Source organism: Cyprinus carpio, chromosome A23, assembly GCF_018340385.1.
Source record: "Cyprinus carpio isolate SPL01 chromosome A23, ASM1834038v1, whole genome shotgun sequence".
NCBI classification, from domain to species: Eukaryota; Metazoa; Chordata; class Actinopteri; order Cypriniformes; family Cyprinidae; genus Cyprinus; species Cyprinus carpio.
In genome coordinates, this window is record NC_056594.1 from 6,565,911 (window position 1) to 6,591,556 (window position 25,646).

Here is a 25,646-nt window from a genome sequence, read left to right on the forward strand (position 1 = left end):
CCAAAAGTATGTTCACGGAGTTTCAGAAGAAATGACAATAGACATTGTGCTTTAACAGAAGTGCTTGAACTCTCTCACTGATGTTTTATTAGACTGAATCAGACACAGACTTTGTCCTTAAAGGAATAGTTTACCCAAAATTTAAAATGAGTCTGTCATCATTGACCCTCATGTTGTTCCAAACCCGTATAACACCGAAGAAGATACTCTGAGTGGTAATGTAGAGGTTGCTGTTTTCCATGCTGTTAGAATAAATGGGTACTAAAGAGTCAGTGAGTCAAACTCGAGATTCAAATCAAATTCATTTTGGTGAACTGGATCAACTGATTCGCTGAGCACAACTATCCCTTAAGAAGTGTAACCAAAGATGGTCTCTTTTTAAAGAGCAGGACTTTTAATGTGAAGTGAACTGTGGTGAAAGCGTTCTTGTATTGCGTTTCTTCTGACCTTTTCCGAGATTCTAGAACAAAATGAAAAGTGAGAGTTTTCTTAAGCTGTCACGAAACAACTGCTGTCCCGACACAGCCCTTTACATTCGTGTCTTGGAAGGAACAGACTGTTTTAATGGATCCTCTGAACTCTTGCCATGGAGGATTACCCTCTCATTTGTTCCATCAGTTATTGAGTTACTCAGATCATCAGCTCTGTGATCTTGATTTTAGCCGACCTTCTTGGATTTTATATTCTGCTATTTTAGTTGGCCAAATTTACATTAATGATGAATTGTGGATGACAGATTTATTTATTATTATATTGATCACAGGAATAAATTTTAAAATATATTCAGATAGAAAACATTTTAAATTGTAATAATATTTCACATTATTACTGCTGTATTTTAACAATGAAATGAAGCCTTGGTGACCATAAGCAATTTCTTTATAAACTTTACAGACTCCAGTAGTTTAAATAATATTTGTCACTTGACCATATGTGACCCTGGACCACAAAACCAGTCATAAGGGTTGAAATTGAGATTTATGCATAATCTGAAAGCTGAATAAATAAGCTTTCCATTGATGTTTGGTTTGTTAGGATCGGACAATATTTTGTCGAGATACAACTATTTGAAAATCTGGAATCTGAGGGTGCAAAAAAATCAAAATATTTAGAAAATAGCCTTTAAAGTTGTCCAAATGAATTCTTCGCAATGCATATTACTAAACAAAAATTAAGTTTTGATATATTTATGGTAGGACATTTACAAAATATCTTCATAGAACATGATCTTTACTTAATGTCCTAATTATTTTTGGCATAAAAGAAAAATCAATAACTTTGACCCATACAGTGTATTTTTGGATATTGCTATAAATATACCCCAGCGACTTAAGACTTTTGTGGTCCACGGTCACATATACTTAAAAAGGGCCTGTCATAAATCACTGTCTATAAGAGATGGAGAAAATCAGCTAATAGTGATTCGTCTTCATATGCTGGAAATAAACACTACTGCAAATACTGTTAGAAAATGTTGAAAATAGATTAACTACATTAAAATATTCTGAATGTTAAATCTTTCCCTGGACGGGATATAGAATATGAATTTTAGCAAGATAAATCTTTGAAATGACATAGCGCATTAGTAAACTTTTTCTCATGTTCACATTTGTACAAGTCATATTTCAATGTCCCTTCTGTACAGATGCTTTCAGTTGATAGCAGACATCCTGAAATTATATTATATCTCATTACTCTTGCCTAGAGGACAACTTAAGTAAAAAGTGGCACAGCTTTCCCCATTCTCCATTACTGTTTAATCAAGGACATTGGCCTTGGGATTGGATTTGATGTGTTTTTCATTTGTGCATTGTCATTTTTTAATATCTTTAATGCAAACACATTGCCCTTCTGGGAAATTAAAGACTTATTGTACAGTATCAACGTGGCTGCACAAATAACAGAGAACAGTCTCTTTCCTCCCCGATAGAAAATAGACAACGAAAGAATAAATTTGGGCTGCTGGTAGCTCAGTAGTTTTGTTAGCCTATAATGACTAATGCTGTGAGGTCTGGTCTTCACTGCAGCTTATTCTTAGACAGGAAGAGACTGTCTGACGGACTTGTAAAGCGACCAACCAGAGTTTGGTTTTATCTGAAATAGATTTTACCACAATAAAACACTGTTGTGGGGAAAAACTCAAACTGGTGCGGCAGTCCTCATGTAGGATTGAGGCAGAAACTGTAGGCCTACTAAGATTACAAGTCTTTCCTGATGCTATTGTGCCATTGAGCCGAGCACTTAACCTCTAAACCATGCCACTCCAGGGAGTGTGTTCCTGTAATTAGTGTACTGTAAGTCACTTTGAATGAAAAACATCTGCTAAACGGCAAGTGCGCACATGCTGAAAGAACCCAGACCATAATCAGACCATAATCCTAAGAGGTCAAGTGTCATGAAACGGAGGTGAATTTGGCTGTTTGGGGTCATGTAAGGTCACCACAGTCTATACTGTTGCTTAAGGGTGTCTTTAAGCCTTGTGATTTAGTTAAGTTTGTTCAAGGTTATTATCAGCTTAACGTCAGCTGGACTGTGTGTCATATTCTGCTGCAGAGCTCAAGTGTACACAGCTGTGTGGTATATCTTCAGATTTGTTTTTGCAACCTTTATTGTTTTATTTTATAATTATTTTAGAAGTGCAGTTATTTGGCTGCTGATATGGTATTGAACAATGCACCAATTTTTTTTTCTAATAATTAATTAATCAATCAATCAGTCAATCAAATAGAAACTGAGTTGTATATAAGCATTTAAATTGCACACAAGGTTGTTTTTAGATCGACTTTTTAATTATATAATTATAAAAAGTGGCTGTTATTGAAAATTAGAGAGATCTGCAATTTGTCCTTCACTAATTAAACATTAAGCTTTTTCTTGAATATTGAGATTTTGGCAACACTTTACAATATGGTTAAATTTTTTATGGTTCAGTCAGTCATTTATTATTCTAGATTCATGTTAATTTATTAATTCATTTTTAACATTGAGTGGTTAACATGAATGTATGGATTGTGAACAGCATGAAGTAACAATGAAATATAGTGTATTTATAAATTAACATTAATCTAGTTTAATAAATGCTACATAAAATATTAGTCATCATTAGTTCATGATAGTAGTGAAATTGAAACTTGTGTTACCATGATTTGTAGTGATGTGAATCATTTAGTGCAGTTTTTCTTTTTGATATTTTGCTTGTTTGGAAACAGTCCATTTGTTTAGATTTCAACTATTACATTTATAATAGATCTATTGACAAATTAATTTAATGTAAACATTCAAGTGAAGCAGTTACATAAGTTCTTAATTTCTGCATCTATACACCTAGAGTGCACACTAGGTCATGTGTTGCAATTTATAAAACATTTATTTGACTAAAAATGCCACTGGCAACAAAACAAGGTGTTAAACAAATTTCTATCACGCATTAAGGAAATAATACAATGGCTGTACAGGTTTGAGTGCCGCTGTGTTATTTTATCTTCACCCAGTGTTGCGTGCCATCCGGGATGTTTGTGTGTGTGTTGGTGTGTTCTCACCACCTCCAGTGTGACTAAACAGTATGTAAGGGATAATGTACAGCCAAGTGGTTGTTATCGCAGAATAAACCCTGTAAGAGCGATCAGGATCTTGTATCACCCTGAAGGGGTTTATCTTGCGGTAGCAACTGGCTGAATGTTTATTATCCTGCTTATTCCACGGTGACTTACCACATAAGTAAATAATTAGACACCAATATTGATCTGAGTTGAAATATTTAATTAGCTCTTTAGATGCAAAGCTTCTGCAAAGGAAAACAGTTCCTAACAAACGGCTTTGAGTCTGGACGACGGTTTCATTTTACAGTCAATAACTGCAGCAGTTGTGTTTGAATGAACCGAGAGAGAAGCACCAGCCTCAAATACCCGGATGAGCGGTGTGATATTTAGCGTTTCTAATGATGACGGTTGTTATTGAGAAATAACACACTTTGGAATGATGCTCCTGACCAAGTATTCCAGAGCACCGTGTAATAAACAAATGTAAAATATGCACAAACAAATCAGTACTTCTCACACCAAGTCTAATCTGTTTGATTTATTTATTATTTTATTTTTTAATTATTTATTTTTGTTGGTTTTTTTTGTTTGTTTATTTTTTGTTTTCATGTTGTTGTTTTTCTCCTTGGTTCTGTTTTAAGTACTTGTTTTTTATATGGTTTCAACTTGTTTTGCTTTTTTTGTTTGTTTTGTTTTGCTTTGCTTTGCTTTGTTTTATGCCATTGGTTTAGTTTAGTTTAGTGTTTTTTTTTTCGCTTTGCTTTTTAGTTTTTTTCTGTTTTTTTTATTTTTTATTTTATTTTTTTTTTTTTTTGCTTTTTTGTTTGTTTTTTGGTTCTGTTTTGTTATGTTCTTTTTTTTTTTGAATCTGTGGATGTGTTTGCGGTGGACTTCTCCTTCATGCCTGCAGTGTGCTGGGCTCTGGGATAGGTAAAAGTGCATACTGCAACAAATATCCTAACTGGCCTGTCAAACTGTCAAAGGTCTTTTCCTGCTTTAAATCACTGTGTTCTGTCTTTAGGTGCAGATTTGGCTGGTAAGGGCTGGAAGGAGAGCCTGTCTGCCAGCTACAGCAGCTCTACCAGTGGGAACTGGAGCTGGGACGCCAGCGACCAATCGGTGCCCTCCACTCCGTCCCCACCCCTCTCCAATGATCCCGGCAAGAACTTCCTGCTTTCCTCCCAGAGTGATGACAACATTGAGGAAACCGAGAGTACACACTTCCTGTTTGAGGACCCCATCCCCCGAAAAAGAAAGGTAGGGGTCAGGTCATGGCAAAAGAGAAAACAGAGAGAAGACAGATCTGCTGGTTAGTTTTTGAGCCCAAAAGTGTCTTGACTGTTCAGTGAATTTGCCCGTCTTTGCCTTCAAAAGAGCTCTAATAAACACATCAGTTTGGCTCTGGCCCAATGAGTCTTGTGACAGAAAGTGATGGCATGTTTTCACTCTCTCTCTCTCTTTCATTGTTCCTTCTTTTTTTTTTTTTTTTTTGGAATGACTCCAGAATGTGAATATGGTTTCAGTGACAGGAAGCCATTAGCCTTTCTGCTTGTTCACCTTGTTTTGGGAGAGGCCGAGGATGTGTGTGTGTGTGTGTGTGTGTGTGTGTGTGTGTGTGGATGGGGAGGGGGGTTTCCGTTATAGATCCACTCTGGCTTATCCTTTCACAGCGCTACAAATAATGTAGCACACGTTTTTCAAGCAATTCCCAATTGCACAATATTGTATACTTGGATCCTGTCATGACTACACGCCTCTCCCTGAAGAAAGGAGAAAAGTGAAATATGTTTACTCAGATGTTTGTGATGTTTTTTTTTTTTTTATTTCTCAATTCTGATTTTGCAATTCCTGATATTGGACAGAGAAATAAATAAGGCAGAAACAGGACAGAAACATTTTCCTTAAGTGCTATCAGACATTTAAAAGGAATCTTCTGGGTTCAGGACAGCTTAAGCTGTATTGACAGCATCTGTGGATGTTATTTAGCTCAGAAAATATTTTTGGGGTTGCCAAGATTTTTTAAAATGTTTACTAAAGAAGTCTCTTATGCTCACCAATGCTTCATCTATTTGATGATTTTAAAAATACTGTAAAAACAGTAACATTTAGATTTTTGTAACTTTTAACAATTTTTTTTGTTTTCAACAGTAGTGTAGATACAAAACTCACATTTATAGCAGGCCACTTACTATGGTAACCAGTGGATGTCATTGCACAGGAATAAATGTTTACATCAAGACTTAGACTTGTTAATATTGTTAATATAAGATTGCTTACTGACCTTATCTGTGCAAAGTTATATCCAGTCTTTCAATCCCTGTCATGAACATGCAAAGTTTGTAAACCAAGTAACTTTGCAAGGTATGCCAAGGTATCATCACTCAAGTCACAGGAATTACATCATAACGCATAACTGGAAGTTGATCCACCTAGAATAGTATTTCCGCTGATAAACAAAAGATTTCACATCCCCGCACAACATTATTTTCAACTTCAAAACTCAAATAACACATGTTTTGTAGAGAACACTTGATATAATTTAAGGTGCTGGATGTAATTTTAACCGTATTAAAGCATAATAATCCTATATTATATTATGAGTTCTGCTGTGAAACCTTGCCATTTGGACTTTTATTAAAACCTAAAGGATGTCTACTGCATTGCTGATGAATTTCTTGAAAAAAAAAAAAAATCTCTTAAAAGATCCTATCGGGTTCAAATAAACAAGCACTTGGATCTTACTAAACAGATTTGTTTAATCTGTTTAATTTAAAAAGAATCCTTGGGGATTCTTATTTGATTATGATCGTTTATGTTAGAAACTCCATTAGCCGTCCTGTACACAGCTAGATATTTAGTCGAAATGTTGCAGAAAGAATTCTAAAAAATAGATTGCAGATTTGTTTGTTTCTTGCTTGTGTGCATTACATAATGTTTAATATTGTTTGGGCTCATTTTTTGGCTCTTCTGTGTGAGTGCAGAGACAGATGGATGTGTCCCATACTGCTGGTGCTTGTCTTAGGCAACAGCGCTGGCTACCTCCTCTATTATTTCGGCTCACCAGAGGCCTCCCTGCATACCTATACGTCCTGCTATAGCCAATAAATACCACTTTGCATGAAGGAGACAAGAAAAAGAAACAAAGTTCTTTGAAGTGAACCAAGCCAAATGCTGAGCAGCTGGATGAAGTGTAACACAAGAGAACTGGCTGTTCATTCATAAAGACAGATGGAAACATACACCCAGTCCCGCTCTACCAATTATCTGGCTTGCTTTCGGAGTCTGTTTTGGTTAAAGTGACCCTATTTTGCCTGTTCAAAATACAGAACTGTGGCAATGGGCTTTAAGTTTCCGACACGCGCTGTACGCGGTAGACCAATCACAACAGACCAATCAGAGCAGAGCAGGCTCACAGAAAGGAGGAGTTTAGAGAGACTGAATCTTAGAACTGCTCTGAACGACTCGTTTGAGGATCGTTGGGAAATTAGGTGATATTAAATGCATATTTTGTTGGGGGGGAAGCATTTTTTGACCTTGAATGCATGTAAACCTATTGTAGGAGACTCCCAAAACAATATTAGGAACCTTGAAAAAATGGCATAATAGGGACACTTGTCACATGTTCTCTGACAAGGTTTTGATGGAAAATGTTTCATAGGCTTGTGTGATCTGTGAAAGGGTTAATATCATCGGCCTTGAGAACAGCAGGAGTGCTTGCTTGTTTTTGTATGTGTGTGTGAGCAGACACACACCCACTCATTGACTCTGATAAGAGCAGCGAACAGGTCCGGACATGTTTCACGTTTCAGAGTTAATGTGCTAATATTTCTCACAAATTAAGATCCTGGTTTGGTTTATCAGAAGAAATGAAGATAATCATAATTATGACGATAATATAATCTCGGTTTGTTCTGGAGTGTCATTCATTCACACTGTTCTCTGTCTGAACTCATTATATAACCTATTAAACATTTACACGCACTCTCCAGGATTTCACTTATAACCAGGGTTCAGATTTAACGTTTGAGAAAACTAGCTTCCGATAAACATATCTCAATGGTCATAAAAGTATTTTGTGTTTTTTTTTTTTTTTTTTTTTTTACTAAATATTATTTTTATTATTTTTCTAAATGTATTTTTTTTTTACTTAATTTAAAATAAATAAATGAATGAATAAAATAAATAAACAAATGAATGAATGAAACAATATATAGTTTGGGGTCAGTAAGATTTTTTTTTTTTTTTTGTCAAATTAAAAAATGATTCTTTAAATTGATAGTGACAGAAAATACATTAATGTTGCAAAAGATTTCTACTTCAAAGGCTGAATTTTCTGCATTTTCTGCATTTGACCACAGGAATAAATGTCTATAATGTGAAAAACACCACTTTTGTGTGTAGTTATGTTACTATAATCTAAAATATCTAATTTTAAATATATATTTTAAAAAAGGGGAAAGGAGAAAACATCTTAAATTGTAATAATATTTCACAATATTACTGTTTTTATTTTATTTTTAATTTGTGCGTCACAAATAACTAGTGAGTCATTTTATTTCATGTACTTTTAAAAGGTAGTTTTTACTCAGTTTTGGGGCTTGTTAAGTGTTCGTTTTAGTCACTGGCTATAAATAAGCAGTAAAGTATGTGAGAGTCTGATTCATTGTTTGAGTGGCCTGTTGAAACTCAGGAATCAGGTATGTTAGATCAACACAGATGAGATTTAGAGCGAGAGGGGAAATGAGCGCTGGTGAAAGTGACAGAGCAGCGCAGGAGGTGTGAATCTCCCACACACACGACACACACGCCGTCACCTGGCAGTGTCACTGTTGTTTTGAACTGTTTTAATAGTTGTCTCGCTGCAGCGGTGAAAAGCCTTTGTGCTTGTGGGGCAGCAGATACACAGGAGACTTATGCAATCAGGCCTCTGAATCACTGCTGATCACGGCCTTGACTGCAAACAGAGCAGATCTCCTTCTACCATGCTGTTACTCCTCATACCATACTTGATTTGATCTCTCACTTCCCTGTGCGTTATATATGGCTCTTTGAGGGATTCCTTTCCTTCCAAAACAGTGTTGTTATTCTTAATTACAGTTTTGTTGTTGTTGTTGTTGTTCATTTAATAAATATGAAATCAACTTTAATGGAAATGTGAAAATCTGCTTTGACAGCTAACTGAAATAAAGCAAGTTTAAGCTTTAGTAGTAAAATTACTAAAACTAAAACTGAAATTTAAAAAAAAAGAAAGATAAATAGAATAAAACAAATAAAAATGACAAAAGCACACAACAAAATGACTGGAGTGTTAAGTAAAATTGAAAAAAAAAATGCTAATTCAAAATATAAATAATACTATAACAGTGTATAAAAATACTAATAACATTTCTACAAAATATCTTAAACACTTAAAGATGCTCTTGCGAATAATAATAATTCTCTCATAATTAATTTTTAAAGTGGGTTTTATATTTATAGCAATAAGGCAGGATTGATTCCTAAAATATAAATTAAAGCTAAATAGAAATATAAAAACTAAATAAAAATGACAAAAGCACATAACAGAATGACTATATAAACTAAAATGGAAATGTAAAATAAATGCTAATTCAAAAAAAGTAATAAATAATATAAGTGTACTATAAATTACACTAAAATAACACTGCTAGAAAATACCTCAGATATTTATTCTGAAACACTTAAAGGTGTGCTTACTAATTATTATTCTCTCATAATTCATCTTTAAAGTTTGTATAATAGTTATAGCACTATATTTAGTATTTTTTCAGGCATTCTGTTTTTCTTCAAAACTAATTTCAATTAATTCAGCCCTAATCGCTTTGCATCTGGAGCCTTAGATGTGCTGTCTATTTTTGTACGTTTTATACTTTAACAAATGTAAAATTAAATATTGAATATCTCCCGTTGACTCAAAAATGTCAATCTTAAAGGACTGTCATTGTGAAATTCTCTGACTGATTCATAATTGGCTGCCTTCGCAGACCAAAGACGGCGTCACAGAACCAAAGCTTGGAATCTAAACTACTTTAGAACCTGAGCACTGTTCTTTTGGAACTTTGGAGTTCCTGATATGTCTTTTATGAAACGTAACTCATGTGTTTGTTTGTTTCAGAACTCCATGAAGGTGATGTTTAAGTGTCTGTGGAAGAACTGTGAAAAAGTCCTCAGCACTTCCTCAGGGATCCAGCGCCACATCCGCACCGTCCACCTGGGGTAAGCCTCTTCTCCTTTTAAAGAGAAACGATGTTAACCTTTCAAATGAAAGTTCCTCTCATTGCTTTTGGACTGGAGATGAATCTGAGGGGCCCAGATTGTCTGTCGGTCTCTAAAGATGGGGCAGCTCAGTGAGCGCTTCCCTTTCTGGGCACCATAACAGGAGGTAAAGGGGGAACCACATTCTGATGGAAGTAGTAAGAGTGTTTTTATAGCCTCTTGTTGCTACCTGACCTTCCCATATAAACTCAATCCTCTGTTAATGTGTTGGTGCTGCTGCCCCCTGCTGGCCGCCTGTGGACGTGCACACGAATCCAAGCCTGGCCTGACTTTCAGAGTTGTGTGTTTTCAGGCGAAATGGCGATTCTGACTACAGCGATGGCGAGGAGGATTTCTACTACTCTGAAATCGAGGTGAACATGGACACGCTTTCAGAAGGGCTGTCCAACCTCACGCCCACCTCTCCTACTACATCCGGACCGGCCCCCGTCTTCCCCATCTTGACTTGTGATGCGTCGCGATCTGAGCCCGCCCTCATGATCCACACCCCGCTCAGCCAATCAGCACCGTCGACCCTGTGCCATATCCGCACTGACCACGCTTACCAGGTGACATCACCCTGCATCTACACATCTTGTTGAACGCACAGCTTCTGTTTTGGCTGTGTCTGTGTGCAGACAGTGGAGCGCTCGTATCATATTAAGGGTGTGAGGTGTAGTGATGAAGTCTTCGTGGACACTTTTTAACAGTGTGTGTGTGTGTGTGTGGGTGCGTGTTTTTACTTTGGAAACATCATATTCTTTCAAATCTCCCACGCAAGGCTCTGTTTTAGTTGTTAATGCGACTCAAATCTCTCTCCTTCAGAGTCAACAGAGCTTAAAGGGACAGAGTTCACCCAAGTTGTGTTTCATGTCGTTCCAAACCTGCATGAATTTATTCATGAAGGTCATTCTGTGACTTTCAGAACTGGTTTGGTTAGCAACACTTCTTTAGAATATCTTTTTTTTGTGTGTGTGTTCAGCAGAAGAAAGAAACTTGTACAGGTTTGGAACAACATGAGGGTGACAGAAATAACGTTTGTGTATGACTATAAACCCCAAATAAAAAGAAATAAGGTATTATATTTTGTATGGAGAAGCTAAATCCAATTTTAAGACCATTTTGCCAATATTACATGGTTGTGTGGACAATGGGAAATCATTTTTTAATTAAAAAAGTAAAATTAAAGATAAATAAAGATTTAAATTTAAATTTAAGAAAAATACTACCATAAGTATACTAAAGCATGAACAAATACTACCATGATGTATAAATACTTTACTATTTAAATAATATGTAATTAGTTACACTACAGTAATGAAAAATTTAGGATGTGCTTAAATGTTGCTTATAATATCAATTAATAAAAAATCCTTATGGACCTAAAAACTGCCTTAATTTTTTCATTTTCTTAAAAATATAATGTCTTATTTTATATATATATATATAATATATATATATATATATATATTAATATATATATATATATATAATATATCATTATTAATTATAATTCGCAATATAATAATAATATAATAATAATATTATTAATTAATAATAGTTATTTAATTTTGATTTTATATATATATATATATATATTATATATATATATATATTTATATATATATATATATATATATATATATTAAATAAAAAAATATTATTATTTTGGTGTGATTATTTGATTTTTCACATAATTTTGTTAGATTTATGTTTAAAACAAGAAACTTAATTCAAATATATAATTTTTGCAAAATGATAATATCTTGGAAAATCTTGCAAGTGCACTTGTCTTGTTTTAAGGATGTTTAAGGATGATATTTTACCAAAGAGCAGGAATTTGCAGTCTGACTACATTTGGAGTTTCTTGAGAAATTCTGTCCCAAATGGAATGAATGACCTTTCTGAAATCTTTCAAACGGCCAGAGATTTGTATATCTGACCTTTGCTAGTGCCCCAGATTGAGGGTTCTGTTGAATATCAAAGCCAGAGGACTGCATACACATGTGTCTCAGTAATTGCTGGAGTCCGTTTTGTCCAAGTATTTATGGGTCTGTGTGACGAGGTCAGGGAAGGCCGTGATTTCAGGAGCCGGCTGGATAGGTTGAGGATCTGTCCTCTGCTGCTCAGACGGTCTGTTTTTAACCATTTCTAATGTGACTGAGGTCACAGGCTTGTGATGATGTAGTCTTTGAGTTGGCTCTTCTTGGCTATCGGTGGGCGGTTGTACTTGGTTTTCTCTTTCTCTCTCTGCTGGCTTTGCTAATACCGCTTCTTACACACACTATGTTTTTCAGGCTACAACCCCTGTCAGCATTCCCAGCATGCCCTCTGATCCGCCTCACAGTGAGGACAGGATTAGTGTATCCTGGCAGTCGCCCCCTGTCATATATAAAGCTCTACCGGTGAGACGGCTACCTCTTTCTTTCTTGTTTTCTTCCTCTCAGAGACGTATTCGGCAGCATCTGTCAAAACCTGGACTCACTGAAGGTTGAAAGGGCAGTGATGCTGTGAGTCCGGTTGAGTCTCATTTGTCACTCCCAGCTTGTCTTTCTCTGTCTCTCGGGGTCTTTCAGAAGTTGCACTTGCATGACTTTTGGTTTCCTGTCTCGGATGCTTTTGCAAAACAATGAAAGTAGCTTCCAAGCCCTGGTTACAGGTTGACAACAAAGGAACATCTGCAGAGTGCCTGTCATAAAGAAGCAGTTTATTAGGAACTAGTTAAGAGTACAGACTGTGATCAGGAAAGTGCTGTTATAGACCAGTGATTGGCGGTGTTTGCTAAGAAAGCATCGCTGTTACTATTCCTTTGCCTTGGAGAGTACCAGTAGAAGAGTGATAAATGAGATGTAAACATGTTTTAACTTTTTGTTTGAGCTTTTTGTTAGATCCCCTTTAACATGAAGTGCTTTTGCAGGGCCCGATGACTCAAATCCGCACTGTTAGCATCGGAGAGAAGAGACAGCCTGTTAACCACACCACTGTCAGCAAAACACACGCCAGCACCACCTCCACTGCCAAACCCACTACTGGAACCAGGTAAGCTGTCCAGATGCTTTTGGTTTTCTGATGTTTCTGAAGCCTTGCATCACAGCTGAAATGGAAACTATGTTAAATGCATTCCCAGGAAACCACGTGGCGAAGCCAAGAAGTGCCGAAAGGTGTACGGCATGGAGAAGAGGGACCTGTGGTGCACAGCGTGCCGCTGGAAGAAGGCCTGCCAGCGCTTCACTGACTGAGCTTCATCCTTTACCCCACTTCAAAACGTGCTCTTTTACTGCGGCTGTTCCACGGACTGAGCGCCGGTGTCTCCTGCACACTCTCAGAGTGAACTTCATGAGCTGAGATGTGTCCTTCTGAAGCATGTGGCCTTTTTAATGTCACTGATTCCTCCAGGCCACAAGGGGTGCTCTTTTCTTACCGCTTCCATAGTGGAACACTGAGACTTTCATTCAGAAAAAAAAAAACCTGATAAAAAGCAAAAAAAAGAGAAAAAGATTCTAGAAAAAAAAGCTTTTGCAGCATTGCATATTAAGGCAAAAAGAAGTTTTTTCTTCCATAATCCAGAAACAGAACATTCAAGGCAGATTTTTCATTCTGTGGAATACAGCTAACAATCTTCCATGATTTTTAGTGTGTCAGACTTTATACGTAACAGTTTTTACTGTCTGTTAAAAACTCCCTAAGCTATTTTTGATGGGTATTATTGAGTATTTCAAACCGTTAACCCTCTTAAACCTGGTTGCACTTACCGAGCAACTCAAATTGGTTTATATGGACATCATTTAAGCTCTGTTCAAAATCAAACTGTTTCTAGACTTTCCGCTTCGTTTTGCCTACAAGCACTTTTTAACGGCCATTTCTATTTTGATCAAGCAGAGTTCAGTTTAGCATTGCGTCTCAATCAGCGGGTCGAGCGTATTAGCAAATAGTCAAGAACTGTTTCAACACACATTGCTAAAGTAATACCTCTAAACGAGAATGAGCCTTTCAGAGAGAGCCTTTAGTGTACTTCAGCGCGAGCAGTTGTAGTGCAGGAATGTAAACTGGCCTCTCTCTGCGCTAACACACCCAAACTATTCTGACCCTCTCAGATCAACTCCCTCTTCATAAGCTATGAGGTTTATTCCTGTCAGTCCACAGTATTAATTCAATGGCAGGCACTTTAACCGATTTAACAGACAATCTGCTGTCGAGGGAAGTCATCCCAGTCTAATGTGATCCATAAATCGAGTGTTTTCCACACAAACACGCCTTCCTGCATAACACGGCGAATTCAGGCCGCGTTATGCTTCCTAAGACATTATTTGCTTCTCATTCAGCATATGGATATTATTCACGTAAAGGACACGTTTGCTCTGATAACGTGTAGACATCTTCCACTGTGCTTTCTTTAAATATCGAGGTGATCATGTGATGTCTTCATGTGGCTGTCTGACCCTCTCCAAATGAGCCAAGCAGCTCTGAGCTCTTACACTGCAAAATATGATTTGTCTTGTATACAAATATCTAAACATTCTTCAGTCAAGATGCATCTACATGAGAATGGAATTTACTTGTTTAATGAAAAAAAAAGTAACAAGAACGTTATAAATTAAGTTCATTTTTCTTGCCCACTGACAGATTCTTTTACTTGTTTTAAGCATAAACTCACTTATTTTTCTATATGTTTTCAGAAAACAGGACATAATATCAAAAATAACATAAAAAGTAAATGTATATTGATTTAAAGGGATACTCCACCCCAAAATGGAAATTTTGTCATCAACTTAACCCCATGTCGTTCCAAACCCGTAAAAGCTGCGTTCATCTTCTGAACACAATTTAAGATATTTTGGATGAAAACCGGGAGGCCTGTGACTGTCCCATAGACTGCCGAGTAAATAACAGTGTCAAGGTCTATAAAAGGTCATCATCAGAATACTCCATCTGTCATCAGATGTGCAGTCCGGGTTATATGAAGCGACGGAAACACTTTTTGTAAGCGAAGAAAACAAAAATAACGACTTAAGTCAATAATTCCTTTGTCAACAGTCTCCTCTGTCTCTCCATATCACCGTATGCTGTGTATGCTCTTCTTTGTCATCCAGGTTTTCATCCAAAATATCTTAAATTGTGTTCCGAAGACGAACAGAGCTTTTAGGGGTTTGGAACAACATGGGGGTAAGTTGATGACAAAATTTTCATTTTGGGGTGGAGTATCCCTTTAAGAATGTTTGAATTATTTGTACTGGAAAACAAGACAATTTATTTTTTTGCAGTGAACCCATAAAACACTGACAGTCATTGGACATTTGAATGTGATCTGAATCTTAAAGGGACAGTTCACCCCAAAATAAACGTTGTCATCATTTACTCACCCTCATGTCATTTCAAGTCTGTTTGACTTGCATTTAACATGGAAAGATATTTTAATTTTATTTATACTTTTTTTTTTTTGTCTGTACAATTTAAGTTAGAGGAGGTTAAAAACAACACTGGCCCCCATTGGCTTTCATTGTGTGGACAAAAATATCAGAGATGGTGAGACATTGTTCCACAAAGAAAGAAAAAGAAGAAAAGTCATACAGTTATGAAACAACATGAGGAATGATGAGAACTATCCCTTTAGTTCCAAAATGCAATTTTTCTTTCACATTTATTACTCTTGGGGTGAATGATTCCTCAAAAAAAAAAAAAACTCTAATTCCAACCCAAACAGAATATTTGACATTATATTTTACCTTCCAGGCAGTATAGGAATTAAATCATGTTTAAATCAAAACTGGCAATCAAAATGTAGCTCTCAAAAAAATAATGTAGCAGTTTAACCATTAATGATGGAAATCCAAGAAACAATTGAGCAGGTGCGTAATTGCCAAATATATTGTCCAATCACAGCTTAGAGCAGCTTTATCTCCTCTTTCCCAGTGGTCAGAAAGGAAAGAGCGTCCCTCTCATGATCATAACTTTCACTAAGTGCCAATGAGAAGAACAAGAGGGAAAAAATACAATTGCACTAACTTGTACTGCACAAAACGTATATTTTTATGTACCTTTTTTTACGCAGAAATTGAAGTTTTTAAAAAGCAAATGCTTAATGGTTGCCTGGCGACCGCCGTGATTCTCTCATCGGGTCAGGGATGGGGTCAACTCGCTGACCCTGCAACTATAAGCTTACGAGGCGGTACTTTGCAGCGTTGTGTTGGTTTGGGCCTCGCAGTGCATGACGTCGATCATGTGACTGCAGGTGACTATCATTCAGGCTTGTTTCTAGGGAACGTCACTGTCTTGATTTCAAATAAAGATCGTTTCCTATGTTCAACATTGTGTTTTTCTTCATAGGAACAGAGTCAAGGGAAGATTGGGATTTTAGGCATCAAAAATCAGGTGGTCAGACAGTGTCGCTTTAAATACCTTCATCAATTTCATGGCTTTGATATGATATAAAATCTATACGAGGATGCCTTTTTGTTTTTAAAGTTCACCGTAGTGAATATAACGTGTATATATTCATTGTATATTTTGGGGAAACGGGGGAAAAAGAAGCATCAATGAATGTAAAATCAACTAAATGAAACGCCTGTAATCTGAGTTCGTTTTATCGGCTGTCTCACACAAGTTTCTTTGATTTTCTTTCATATCAAGTAGTTAGAACCACTCAGTGTTTTTTCTTTAGTTTCTTTTTCAGTTGGCGCTTGCATTGATGCCTTTTCATTGTTTTGTGTACATCATGGAGTATGTACCATTGTGAGGCAGGAGGGACGTCACTATGTGGATCATTGCGTCATCCTGCCCTGCACATTCCGATAGATGATGATTTTACGTTAGTTCGTCTGAGCCTTTGTCTATCTGTTCCCCGTTATTCTAACTTCACTGACTGCCTGTTGCTTTTCAGGCCGGGATATTAAGCTAAACACCCAAGAAAATGTGTAGAAACTCCACTTTCTTTCTTTGTAACATTTTGGAATGTTTCCGTGTTCAAAAGCATCATCATAATAATCCCACTATTCAACGCAGATTTAACCATCATGCGATTCTTTATTCAGAACAACTTGTTTAGCTGTTGAGGTCTTGTAACTTTGTCACGCGTTTCTTTTTTCTTTTCGTTGGCCTTCATTGGTTGAAATTTGATGCATGTCTTGTATCATCTTTGTACTATCTTGCTTTATCGGAACCATTATAGTTTTTCAGAAGTTGACAGTGACGTGTCCAGGGTTGAGTGAATGAACGAGAGGATGGAGGTGTTTCTGGTGTTGACTTTGGTTGGTTGGTTGGTTGGTGATGAGTGTGTGATTTCTGTGGCTGTAATGTGGAGCTTGAAATAAACATGGATTTCAGAACGATGTTTGATTTCTTCTTTATTTGTGCAGGTTTATGTTGTTTTTAGTTAGTGCAGATCTAGAAAATAATCTCCAGTAGATGGTCCTAGAACATCTTTTTAACATTTCATTGAAATCACAATGTTTCCACAGTTAATATACACTGCCGTTCACAAGTTTGGTATTTGGGTCGCATTCATTTAATCAAAAATACAGTAAAAACAGTAATATTGTATAGCAGTATTACAATTAATATCTAAATAAAAAAAAAATTATATTTTAATATATTTTGAAATATTTTAATGTGATTTTTCCTGTGATTTAAAGCAAGATTCAGTCATTACTCCAGTTTTCAGTGTCACATGATCCTTCAGATATCGTTCTAATATGCTGATTTGCTGCTTATTTATGTATCTCAACACTAATCATGATGATAATCATTCAACTACATTCTGATTATCAAAGTAGCCAAAAAAGGAAACATGTCAATAAAAATCTCTTTTATAAAACATCAATGGCTACTTCTCACACACTTCAACAGATTAACCCTTGAATGAGGTATAAAACATGTGCACGGAATGAGCAGTTCAGTCATAATTGTTCCCCATAGATCAGTAGAGGATATTCAACACACTAAACCTTTGATAAAACAGATGCCAGGTGAAAAATTAATCACAGGGATGATGAATCCCCCTGATGTCAGCGGTATGTCATGGTCCTCCGGTCCAGTAGGTGGTGCTGTAGTTCAGACCAGCAGTGGGTTGTCCAGTACTGCGACTCCTGCAGCCACTCCCCCGTCAGCATGCTCCGAGCTCTTGGTCCTCAGCAGGTGGCCCACGCACTCATTAAACACCATGTCTTTGCCTTTCCTGTGCGTGGAAATGTTGCAATTATTTGCTGTAACACATTAAATTTTAAGATGCTCTTAAAATAAAAGCAGCGATTTTGTTGAAGAACTGTTAACAATGATCCCACCTGACATACGCTCCAAACACGCCCAGCTCACTCAGACAAGAGTTCAGTCTCAGAGGAGCTCCGGGCCTGAGCAGCTAGTTCTGGACCGGGACGGGCTGGATCTTGTCCATCAGGATGTAAGCCGTCCTCTTAGTGGAGTTCTTCAGGTTCTCCAGCACTTCACAGATCTCACTGCCGTAAATGTTGTTACCTGTGGGATACCGTAGGAAATCTTTGAGCAAGTGTTTGTGATGTATATGTGTGTACACAACACAGGACTCGACTCGACGTGGGACTACTCACCACCTCCCTCCCTCTGAGGTTTCAGCACGTACTGATCAGGATTGGCCAAAGCCATTGCTACTGTTTTATCACCTTCTTCTCCCTGTGGAAAGACAGGTTGACCATTTAAAATCGAGTTCAAAAAAGTAAAAAAAAATAAATAAAAAAATTTTGTTTTATGTCTTTTATATATATAAAAAAACACACACCTTAAAAAAACATTAAAAAAGCTAATAAAAAACAAAAAATCTAAAGTAGTTTCAACAGCGGTGCTCAATCCTGCTTATGACGTTAGCCTTTCTAAAAGTTTAGTGTCCTACCAAGGTTATCATACAATAAAACCAAAATTAAAAAATGATTTTAAATGAAAATTATTTTATATACACAACCTGAAATAATTAAAAATGAAAATTATAAATAAATACTTAATGCTGCAATTGCTACTGTCAATAGATATACAGACACGTTGCAGAGAGCATATAAGATATGCAGCGGCTGCATGAATATGCAGACAGTATATAAATCCCGTAGCAGATCTAGACAGGTGGAGCTGGAGGAGGTGGAGGGTTTCTGATGGTGTAAGGCACGACTTGCTTAGAGCGAACACTGAACCAGATTGCTTAAATATGGTTCAAGCAATCTCACTGGCTGCAGAATCAACTGTAGCCAGTCGTATTGTGCCATATAGTAAATGATGTGATTGCTATGTTAAGTGATCTATCAGCCTGCGCCATCTAGAGTTTCATGACTAAACTAGGTATTTAAACACAAGAAAATTTCTCACCTAAAATTTTTACCTTATTTGCAACACGTGCATACTTTTTTGTTCTTAATCTTGTTCTAATGTTAATTAATTTGGAGTATTTTAAACTAATGACTGCATGCCAGAAGCTAGTGATTTACAGAACACCCAAACCATTTCCATATAAGGGCTTTGCGCACAACCCTTACTTTATAGGTTTTCATCTCTTCCACCAAACGGTTTTCACATTCTTTTGTAAATTTAGAATTAACTTAGTACAAAAGTTATTGTTGAATCATAATTTGTTCATGAAGATGCCAATTTCATGCAGAAATGAGCCCTTGTTTCTTATTTTACATGCTTAAAGTCTATTGTGAATGTGGCTTTATTTTGCGGATTCCTGTGTAACCTCAAGTTTGGTTCAAGTGCTTCACTAGAGTTAAATCTAATCATAGGGTATATCTCTTCAAGCAGGATTCAGCACCCCAGTTAACAATGTTGCGCCTCTACCATGTCCAGGGTGTACAGCCCAGCGAAAGTGGCCCGGATCTGAGCAACTGTTTCAGGTTCGTCAGGGAAGAAGCGCTCCAGAACCCCTCGCTGGGCCAATTCCTGCTGCACCTTCTTAGTACCGGCAAGATGGGTACTGATGTCTGGACACTTCACAGCCAGAGAGCGCTCCATCATCAGACGGGCCTCCCAGCTCTGAAACATACATCAGGTTATGACTTTCACTCCCAGGAAACACCTAAAACTGATCATTCCCGAGAACAATCTTTTTTTTACAATGGGACAAAAAAAAAAAGTGTCCTCACCTCCTCTGAGGTGTAGTTTTGGGGCATGTATCCATTACGGAAGTAGACAATGGCGATCTCATGACCATCTCTGCAGGATGCATTGAAAAAATGAAGCCTTTATTGACATATTTGTGTACAGTCGTGACTAAATTTCAATCTGTGTGGAACTTCTGAAGTTGGACAATAACAGTCAGGTAATTGTGTTTTCATGACTGAACACTGCCGTCCTTTCCAAGTATTCTACAATGCTAATATTAGTGTGTTACACCGATGGGAAATGTGAAATCATAAACACTCACACAAACAGCCTCCTGCTCTCATCTAGGGATCCACTTCTGCAAACATCTTCAAACTGTCTTCTTATTACAGGAATATTTCTGCACATACACAGTACAACAGATCATCACTTCAGTCCCTGTTAGCTCTTGGTGGAAAAAGATGCTTTGCTTCACAAACAGCACTAATAAGGATGTGTTATTAATAACAGAATTGGGTAACACTTTATTTTAAGGTGTCCTTGTTACACGTTACATGTACTTACTCTTACATTAACAATTAATTATGCAAAATTCCTGTAGATGCAAGTAATTCCCTAACCATATAGTAAGTACATCTAGTTAATTAATATTACTCAGTACTTATATGTATAATTACACTGTAACAAGGTAACATGTAGATCATGCCATGTACTTATTACTGTAGTAACAGTAGCAATTACATAGTAATTAATGTAAGATAACTTGACACTGAATCCTGATTACAGTAAAACTGAAACTTACTGTACCTTTTCCACAGCTCATTCTCTACAAATCGATGGTCATAAATATTCCTCTGAACGTCTTCAACTAGAAACATAACCACTGCCCTGTAAGGGAAAGCATCAGACAAAGAAATGATCACTTTATCATTTCGATTACAAAGTAAACATTTATAAAGCATTAAGTAATTTTCTAAATCCAGTTTTCAGCCTTTCAGTGTGTAAGTACACTACAGTTCAAAAGTCAGTTATTAATCATTTAATCGTGGATAATAAGAAATGTTTCTTGAGCATCAGATCAGCATATTAGAATGATTTCTGAAAATTCAGCTTTGCCAAAATCAGAGCACAAGACATTTTAAAACCCACCTTTCAGATCCGTAGAGCTCCCAGGCCTTGGCCAAACCCCTGGCCAGACCTGCTGCTGGGTTGTTGTCTAGCACATTATTAGACTCCTCTGGCAGGTTTGCCACCTTCAGAATGTGCTACAGGAATCAGAAACAGCGTGTCACAGCCCTGACCTTAACCTTTATATACTAAACATTACACATTACTTCAGAGATGAACCAGTGCTGTTTGGAGCTTCACATTTACCATGTAGCTCAGACTTACCGATGGACATCCGGCGTCCGTGAAGCAAGACCACCAAAACTTGCAGCAATAGTGTTGATTTCAATCTGCTTTAGAGACGTCCCTCCGTCTGGACTGTGGTCCAACATGTAGTCTGAGCGATTCAAGCCCAGCACTATTGACGGGGAAGAAATAAATGTATCTTCATACTCAATAGCATTAATATTACATTTATAAATATGCACATAAACTAAATGTACAAAAAGAAGCACCTTATATACTGTGCTGATACTGTATATGTTCATAAGTTTAGGGTCCATAAAGAAGTATCTTATATATTATAAAAAATGTGTAATACACTTTAAATGAGCTGTTTTTAATGTCATTTATTCCTGTGATGTCAAAGAAAATTACTCCATTACTTGTGTCACATGATCCTTTGGAAATCATTCTGATATGCTGCTCAGGAAACATTTCTTATTATCATTGTTGAAAACAGTTGTGCTGCTTTATATTTTAGTGGAATCTGACATTTTTTCAGGATTCTTTGATGAATAGAAACTTCAAAAGAACAGCATTTATTTGAAATTGAAATATTTTGTAACATTATGTCTTTACTATCATTTCCTTTTAAAATTAATTCAAAAAAAAATAAATAAAAAAATGTCTATAACTAACTTGTATATATATTGAACGGTAGTGTAAAACAGAACATGGACAAATGTTCCAGAGTAATGTGTAACATGCCATTTTTAAATAATAAACAAACTACATACCTGGGGACGATGTTCCTCTTGAACTTGTTTGTATATGTTGAAAAGTCTTGCTGTAAAATTGTCAACTTTGATGGTACTGTTGAAGCAAAAAATCGTTTATTTGAATCAGACCACACCAAAATTATTAAAGTTTGAATTAAAGGTCAAGTGTGTAATTTTGGTGCCACTAGATGGAATTGCAAAAATACTGATGGAATAACAGTTTCCCAAACTATCTCCCATTGGTTGGACAGACAGATAGTCCCGCCTCCAAACTCATATGCAGTGTTAGAGTGACATGCTGTTTGGGATTCTCAGACAGTTAGAGGAATGTTTTTATTGTCTGAATATAAGAAGCTGGGATAGGAGATTGTATTTTAACATAAAAATAGCACATTTCAACATTACAATGAACAAAATAAGCTAATAAGAAATAGAACACTCAATAAAGTCAACTTGCAATTCAATAGGGAATGGATTCCAAAACTTTTTTATCAGCAGAAACCCTTCCCTAGTTCCCTAGCAACAAGTCAGTCAGTTCACACCTGGCCAGAGTTTCCTCTAGGAAGGCTGGATTCTGGCTGACCCGGTCCACCAAGCGGTTAAAATGTGTCTGTACCGCCAGAGCCTGGTGAAAGAGTGCTGTGGGCACCGGTGTGGGAAACAGCGTGAACGGTGCATAACTCACCACCTGTGCACAAACAGACGTTTATTAGACATGCATGTACACGACCAAAACCCTCCAGTCCCTGCTGATTCTTTGAGCCGCGGGTTCTGCCCAGTGTTGACTCAACGGGGCAGAACTAACTCTCCATAATCCAGAAACAAAGCATGCCCGTAGGACAGACAGAATTCCAGACATGACTGTGACTTAACTCTAGCTCTGTGATTAGATGTCAGTTAGTGTTTCAATCACAATACTGATTTGAAATCATTATTTCTTTGGAATAACAGCGATCCAAGAGTCTTGGTTAGATGTTGTGGATCTGGGTTAGTTCTACAGCGTCACCAGGGGCCTTTACTGTAGGGCACGCTGTAAAAAAAAAGCTGTAAATAAAAGATTTTTGCAGTACATTTCACTTATAGTCTTTCTATTTAAAAAATTACATTTAATTCAATATGTTACCAGCTATTTATTTGTAATTATTTGTGAAAGGTACAGTCAACTTCTGTAAAAATTGTTTATCACAGGTAGAACCATGCACTGCCTCTCACCACCAAAGTAAAAAGTAAATATATTGTTAAATATAGTAAAAAACAAATGCACAGAAACGGACTTTAAACTAGTTTAAATCACAGAGAAAAGTTTCCCATTCACATTGGCACCAGTGTGACTGGTTATAATTTGCATAGTGCATACTGTAAACATTATATATCGGACATTTATCAAACTTTTGCTATAATTTTAGAGGGAAAATTACATATTAAATAATATATTATTCTAAATTTTATATAGGAATGTAAACGGGTTCCCCAAGACAACCTTTCCTCCCCCCAGAGCTAATCTTTTGTGTCTGAGATAAACAGTGCTTGTTAATGTCTCGAAGACATTTCTTCTAGGCACTTGAAAGAGTGATGTGCTCTCACTTCAGGAGAGTTTGGTGTCTCTTTGGTCCGCATCAACACCCCGTGTAAGAGTGCTGTGTCTTTTGCTATCTCCTCTATATTTTTGATCAGGTTTTCATCCTTCAGGACGTGCTCCAGTTTGACAGACATGGCAGGAAATCTACAATGAGAGGAAAACACATTTGTAGACATTAAGCTTCATGCGCAGCCTGACAATTACAAGAAATGTGGATTTTCAGAAACATGACTTTGTTGTACTGCAGACTGTGTTATTAAACGATTATATCAACTTTATATTATTACACTTCTGCGTTAACAAAAAAAGCATGTACATAGCCTAAACAGAAATGTCATTACTCGGACTTTGTATTGCTAATTTGCTGAGAAAACGGAAGTGATTAAATTAGGACTTAAAGCGGGGTCACAGATGAACGAGACAGTGTAAGTAACAACACATGAGACTCTGGAGAGATGTGAAGATCATCATGACACTGCACAAATGCACTGGAGAATATTATCAAACAGAAACAGTGCATGTCAACACCGGCTCATGTCGAGTTATCGGGACCTACCTGCGCTGTTCGGTCGCTCGTGGGGCACCTGAGGTCCTCGTTTACAGTGGGTCTGTATAATATTTAAGGGCTCTGGTCAGACTGGCACTCACATGAAGCGCTCTCGGTAGTGCTAACTGACTTACAGAGCTGTTCGTGTTAATGGCTCATTCACTGACGATATCCAATCAGTGAACAGCACGCTGATGACGCCACTGTCCACGTGCGCGCGCAGCATCATACAGCGGCGCTGCTGTGAGGATCATGACATGTGATTGAAGTGTGAACCCATGAAGGGTATTTTGCTGCATTGACGATCAGATTATCATATAATACAGCATGAGTTAGAGATGACAGTTCTGTAGGGATGAGTTAAAATTTGTAAACAAACTTTAGATGGTGGCTTTGATAGATAAGTAGATAGATAGAAAGATTACGGTGGCCGACAAGTGCAAAACAGATTACAATTCTTAAAACAAAATAACAAATTACAAGCGCAAATGCAAATATAAAAAACAATATAACAATTCAGAAAACATTATAACAAGTCAGAAAAACACAACGACAAATCAGACAAAACGGAAGAGGTAGGTATGGTTTGAGACAGCGCTATCGGTTTGGGATTACTCACTGCTGACTGGACGAGACATCTGTAGGGCTGTTCGATTCGATTCCTTTTTTTACATTTTTTATACCATGTTTCTGGAATCGAAAGAATTGACTCCAAGAATCGATTCCTCACTGTTATTTTCGATTCTTTTTTTTTTTATACCAACACCGTGTCTAACATTGTCGCGTCTTACCGTGCCACACAGCGAGAAACTCTCTACACCGGGCGTGACAAAGCAACCATTGCAAATCCATTTGTCCTTCCTATTAGACCTAGCTTATTGCGAGTGCTGCTTGGTCATAAATAGAACGAGGCATTTACTTCGAGATTTGTCACGTCGTGCTTCCTGCATCAGGTGTAGAAAATAGACACAGTGTAACTAGGAATATATATACATATATGCGGTAGATTCTATTTACATACATACCTAACTACACACACACGTATACATACACTTATGTATGTGGATAGATACATTTTTGTAGATAGATAGATTTATATTTATATAGATTTATATACATTTATTTTTTAGGATAGATAGATTTTTTTTTGGAGGCATTCTTCTTTGTGTGAATGTGATTGATTGTTGTTGTCGATTGATTTATTCTTCTTGTCCTAAACTACAACGAGTAAGATCAAACCCCGCCCAGCAACTGATTCTAAAAGATTTAATTGGGTCAGTCATTTGCGCTGATTGCCTACACAATGCTGAAATAATCATCCTACCCTAAACCATACTCTGTGTCACGACTGGATCCATTTATTTTGTCTGAACTTTATTTCTTTACAGGTGACGTGATTGTGTTGACAAATGAAATCGACTACAGGCCGCGGTTTGTGTTAAAAAAATCTTAAAGAGGAGTCGATTCTCCTTAATGGAATAGATTCCAACCTTTGGAATCGACTCTCAATTCCCAACGCCTCGTATTCAAGGAATCGATTCTTTTTG

The 25,646-nt window shown here is 36.9% G+C and overlaps 2 protein-coding genes across 3 annotated transcripts in view; one reads left to right on the top strand and one right to left on the bottom strand.

Annotated features, from left to right (window-relative positions):
- The window catches only part of LOC109101288 (zinc finger protein 704-like), a 49,230-nt gene extending 35,971 nt beyond the window's left edge, over nt 1-13,259 (top strand). Inside the window, exons 4-9 of one of the 2 annotated variants that reach the window (XM_042712784.1) lie at nt 4,561-4,796; nt 9,673-9,773; nt 10,126-10,381; nt 12,110-12,217; nt 12,730-12,851; nt 12,940-13,259. In XM_042712784.1, the coding sequence (XP_042568718.1) occupies nt 4,561-4,796; nt 9,673-9,773; nt 10,126-10,381; nt 12,110-12,217; nt 12,730-12,851; nt 12,940-13,051 (935 nt within the window). In that variant the 3' untranslated portion in view covers nt 13,052-13,259. The remainder of the gene's footprint in view (nt 1-4,560; nt 4,797-9,672; nt 9,774-10,125; nt 10,382-12,109; nt 12,218-12,729; nt 12,852-12,939) is intronic. The other variant, XM_042712785.1, reaches the window with a different exon arrangement.
- Nucleotides 13,260-17,180: 3,921 nt separating this feature from the next.
- gss (glutathione synthetase) lies at nt 17,181-24,297 on the bottom strand. The gene is made up of 13 exons (XM_042712794.1): nt 24,109-24,297; nt 23,558-23,696; nt 22,516-22,661; nt 21,993-22,067; nt 21,258-21,398; nt 21,015-21,131; nt 20,673-20,753; nt 20,188-20,265; nt 19,907-19,976; nt 19,602-19,796; nt 18,371-18,452; nt 18,089-18,278; nt 17,181-17,982 (listed from the first exon to the last, which is right to left on the bottom strand). The coding sequence occupies exons 2-12, from the start codon at nt 23,684-23,686 to the stop codon at nt 18,163-18,165; spliced, it is 1,230 nt and encodes a 409-aa protein (XP_042568728.1). The 5' UTR covers nt 23,687-23,696; nt 24,109-24,297; the 3' UTR covers nt 17,181-17,982; nt 18,089-18,162.
- Nucleotides 24,298-25,646: the final 1,349 nt, after the last annotated feature.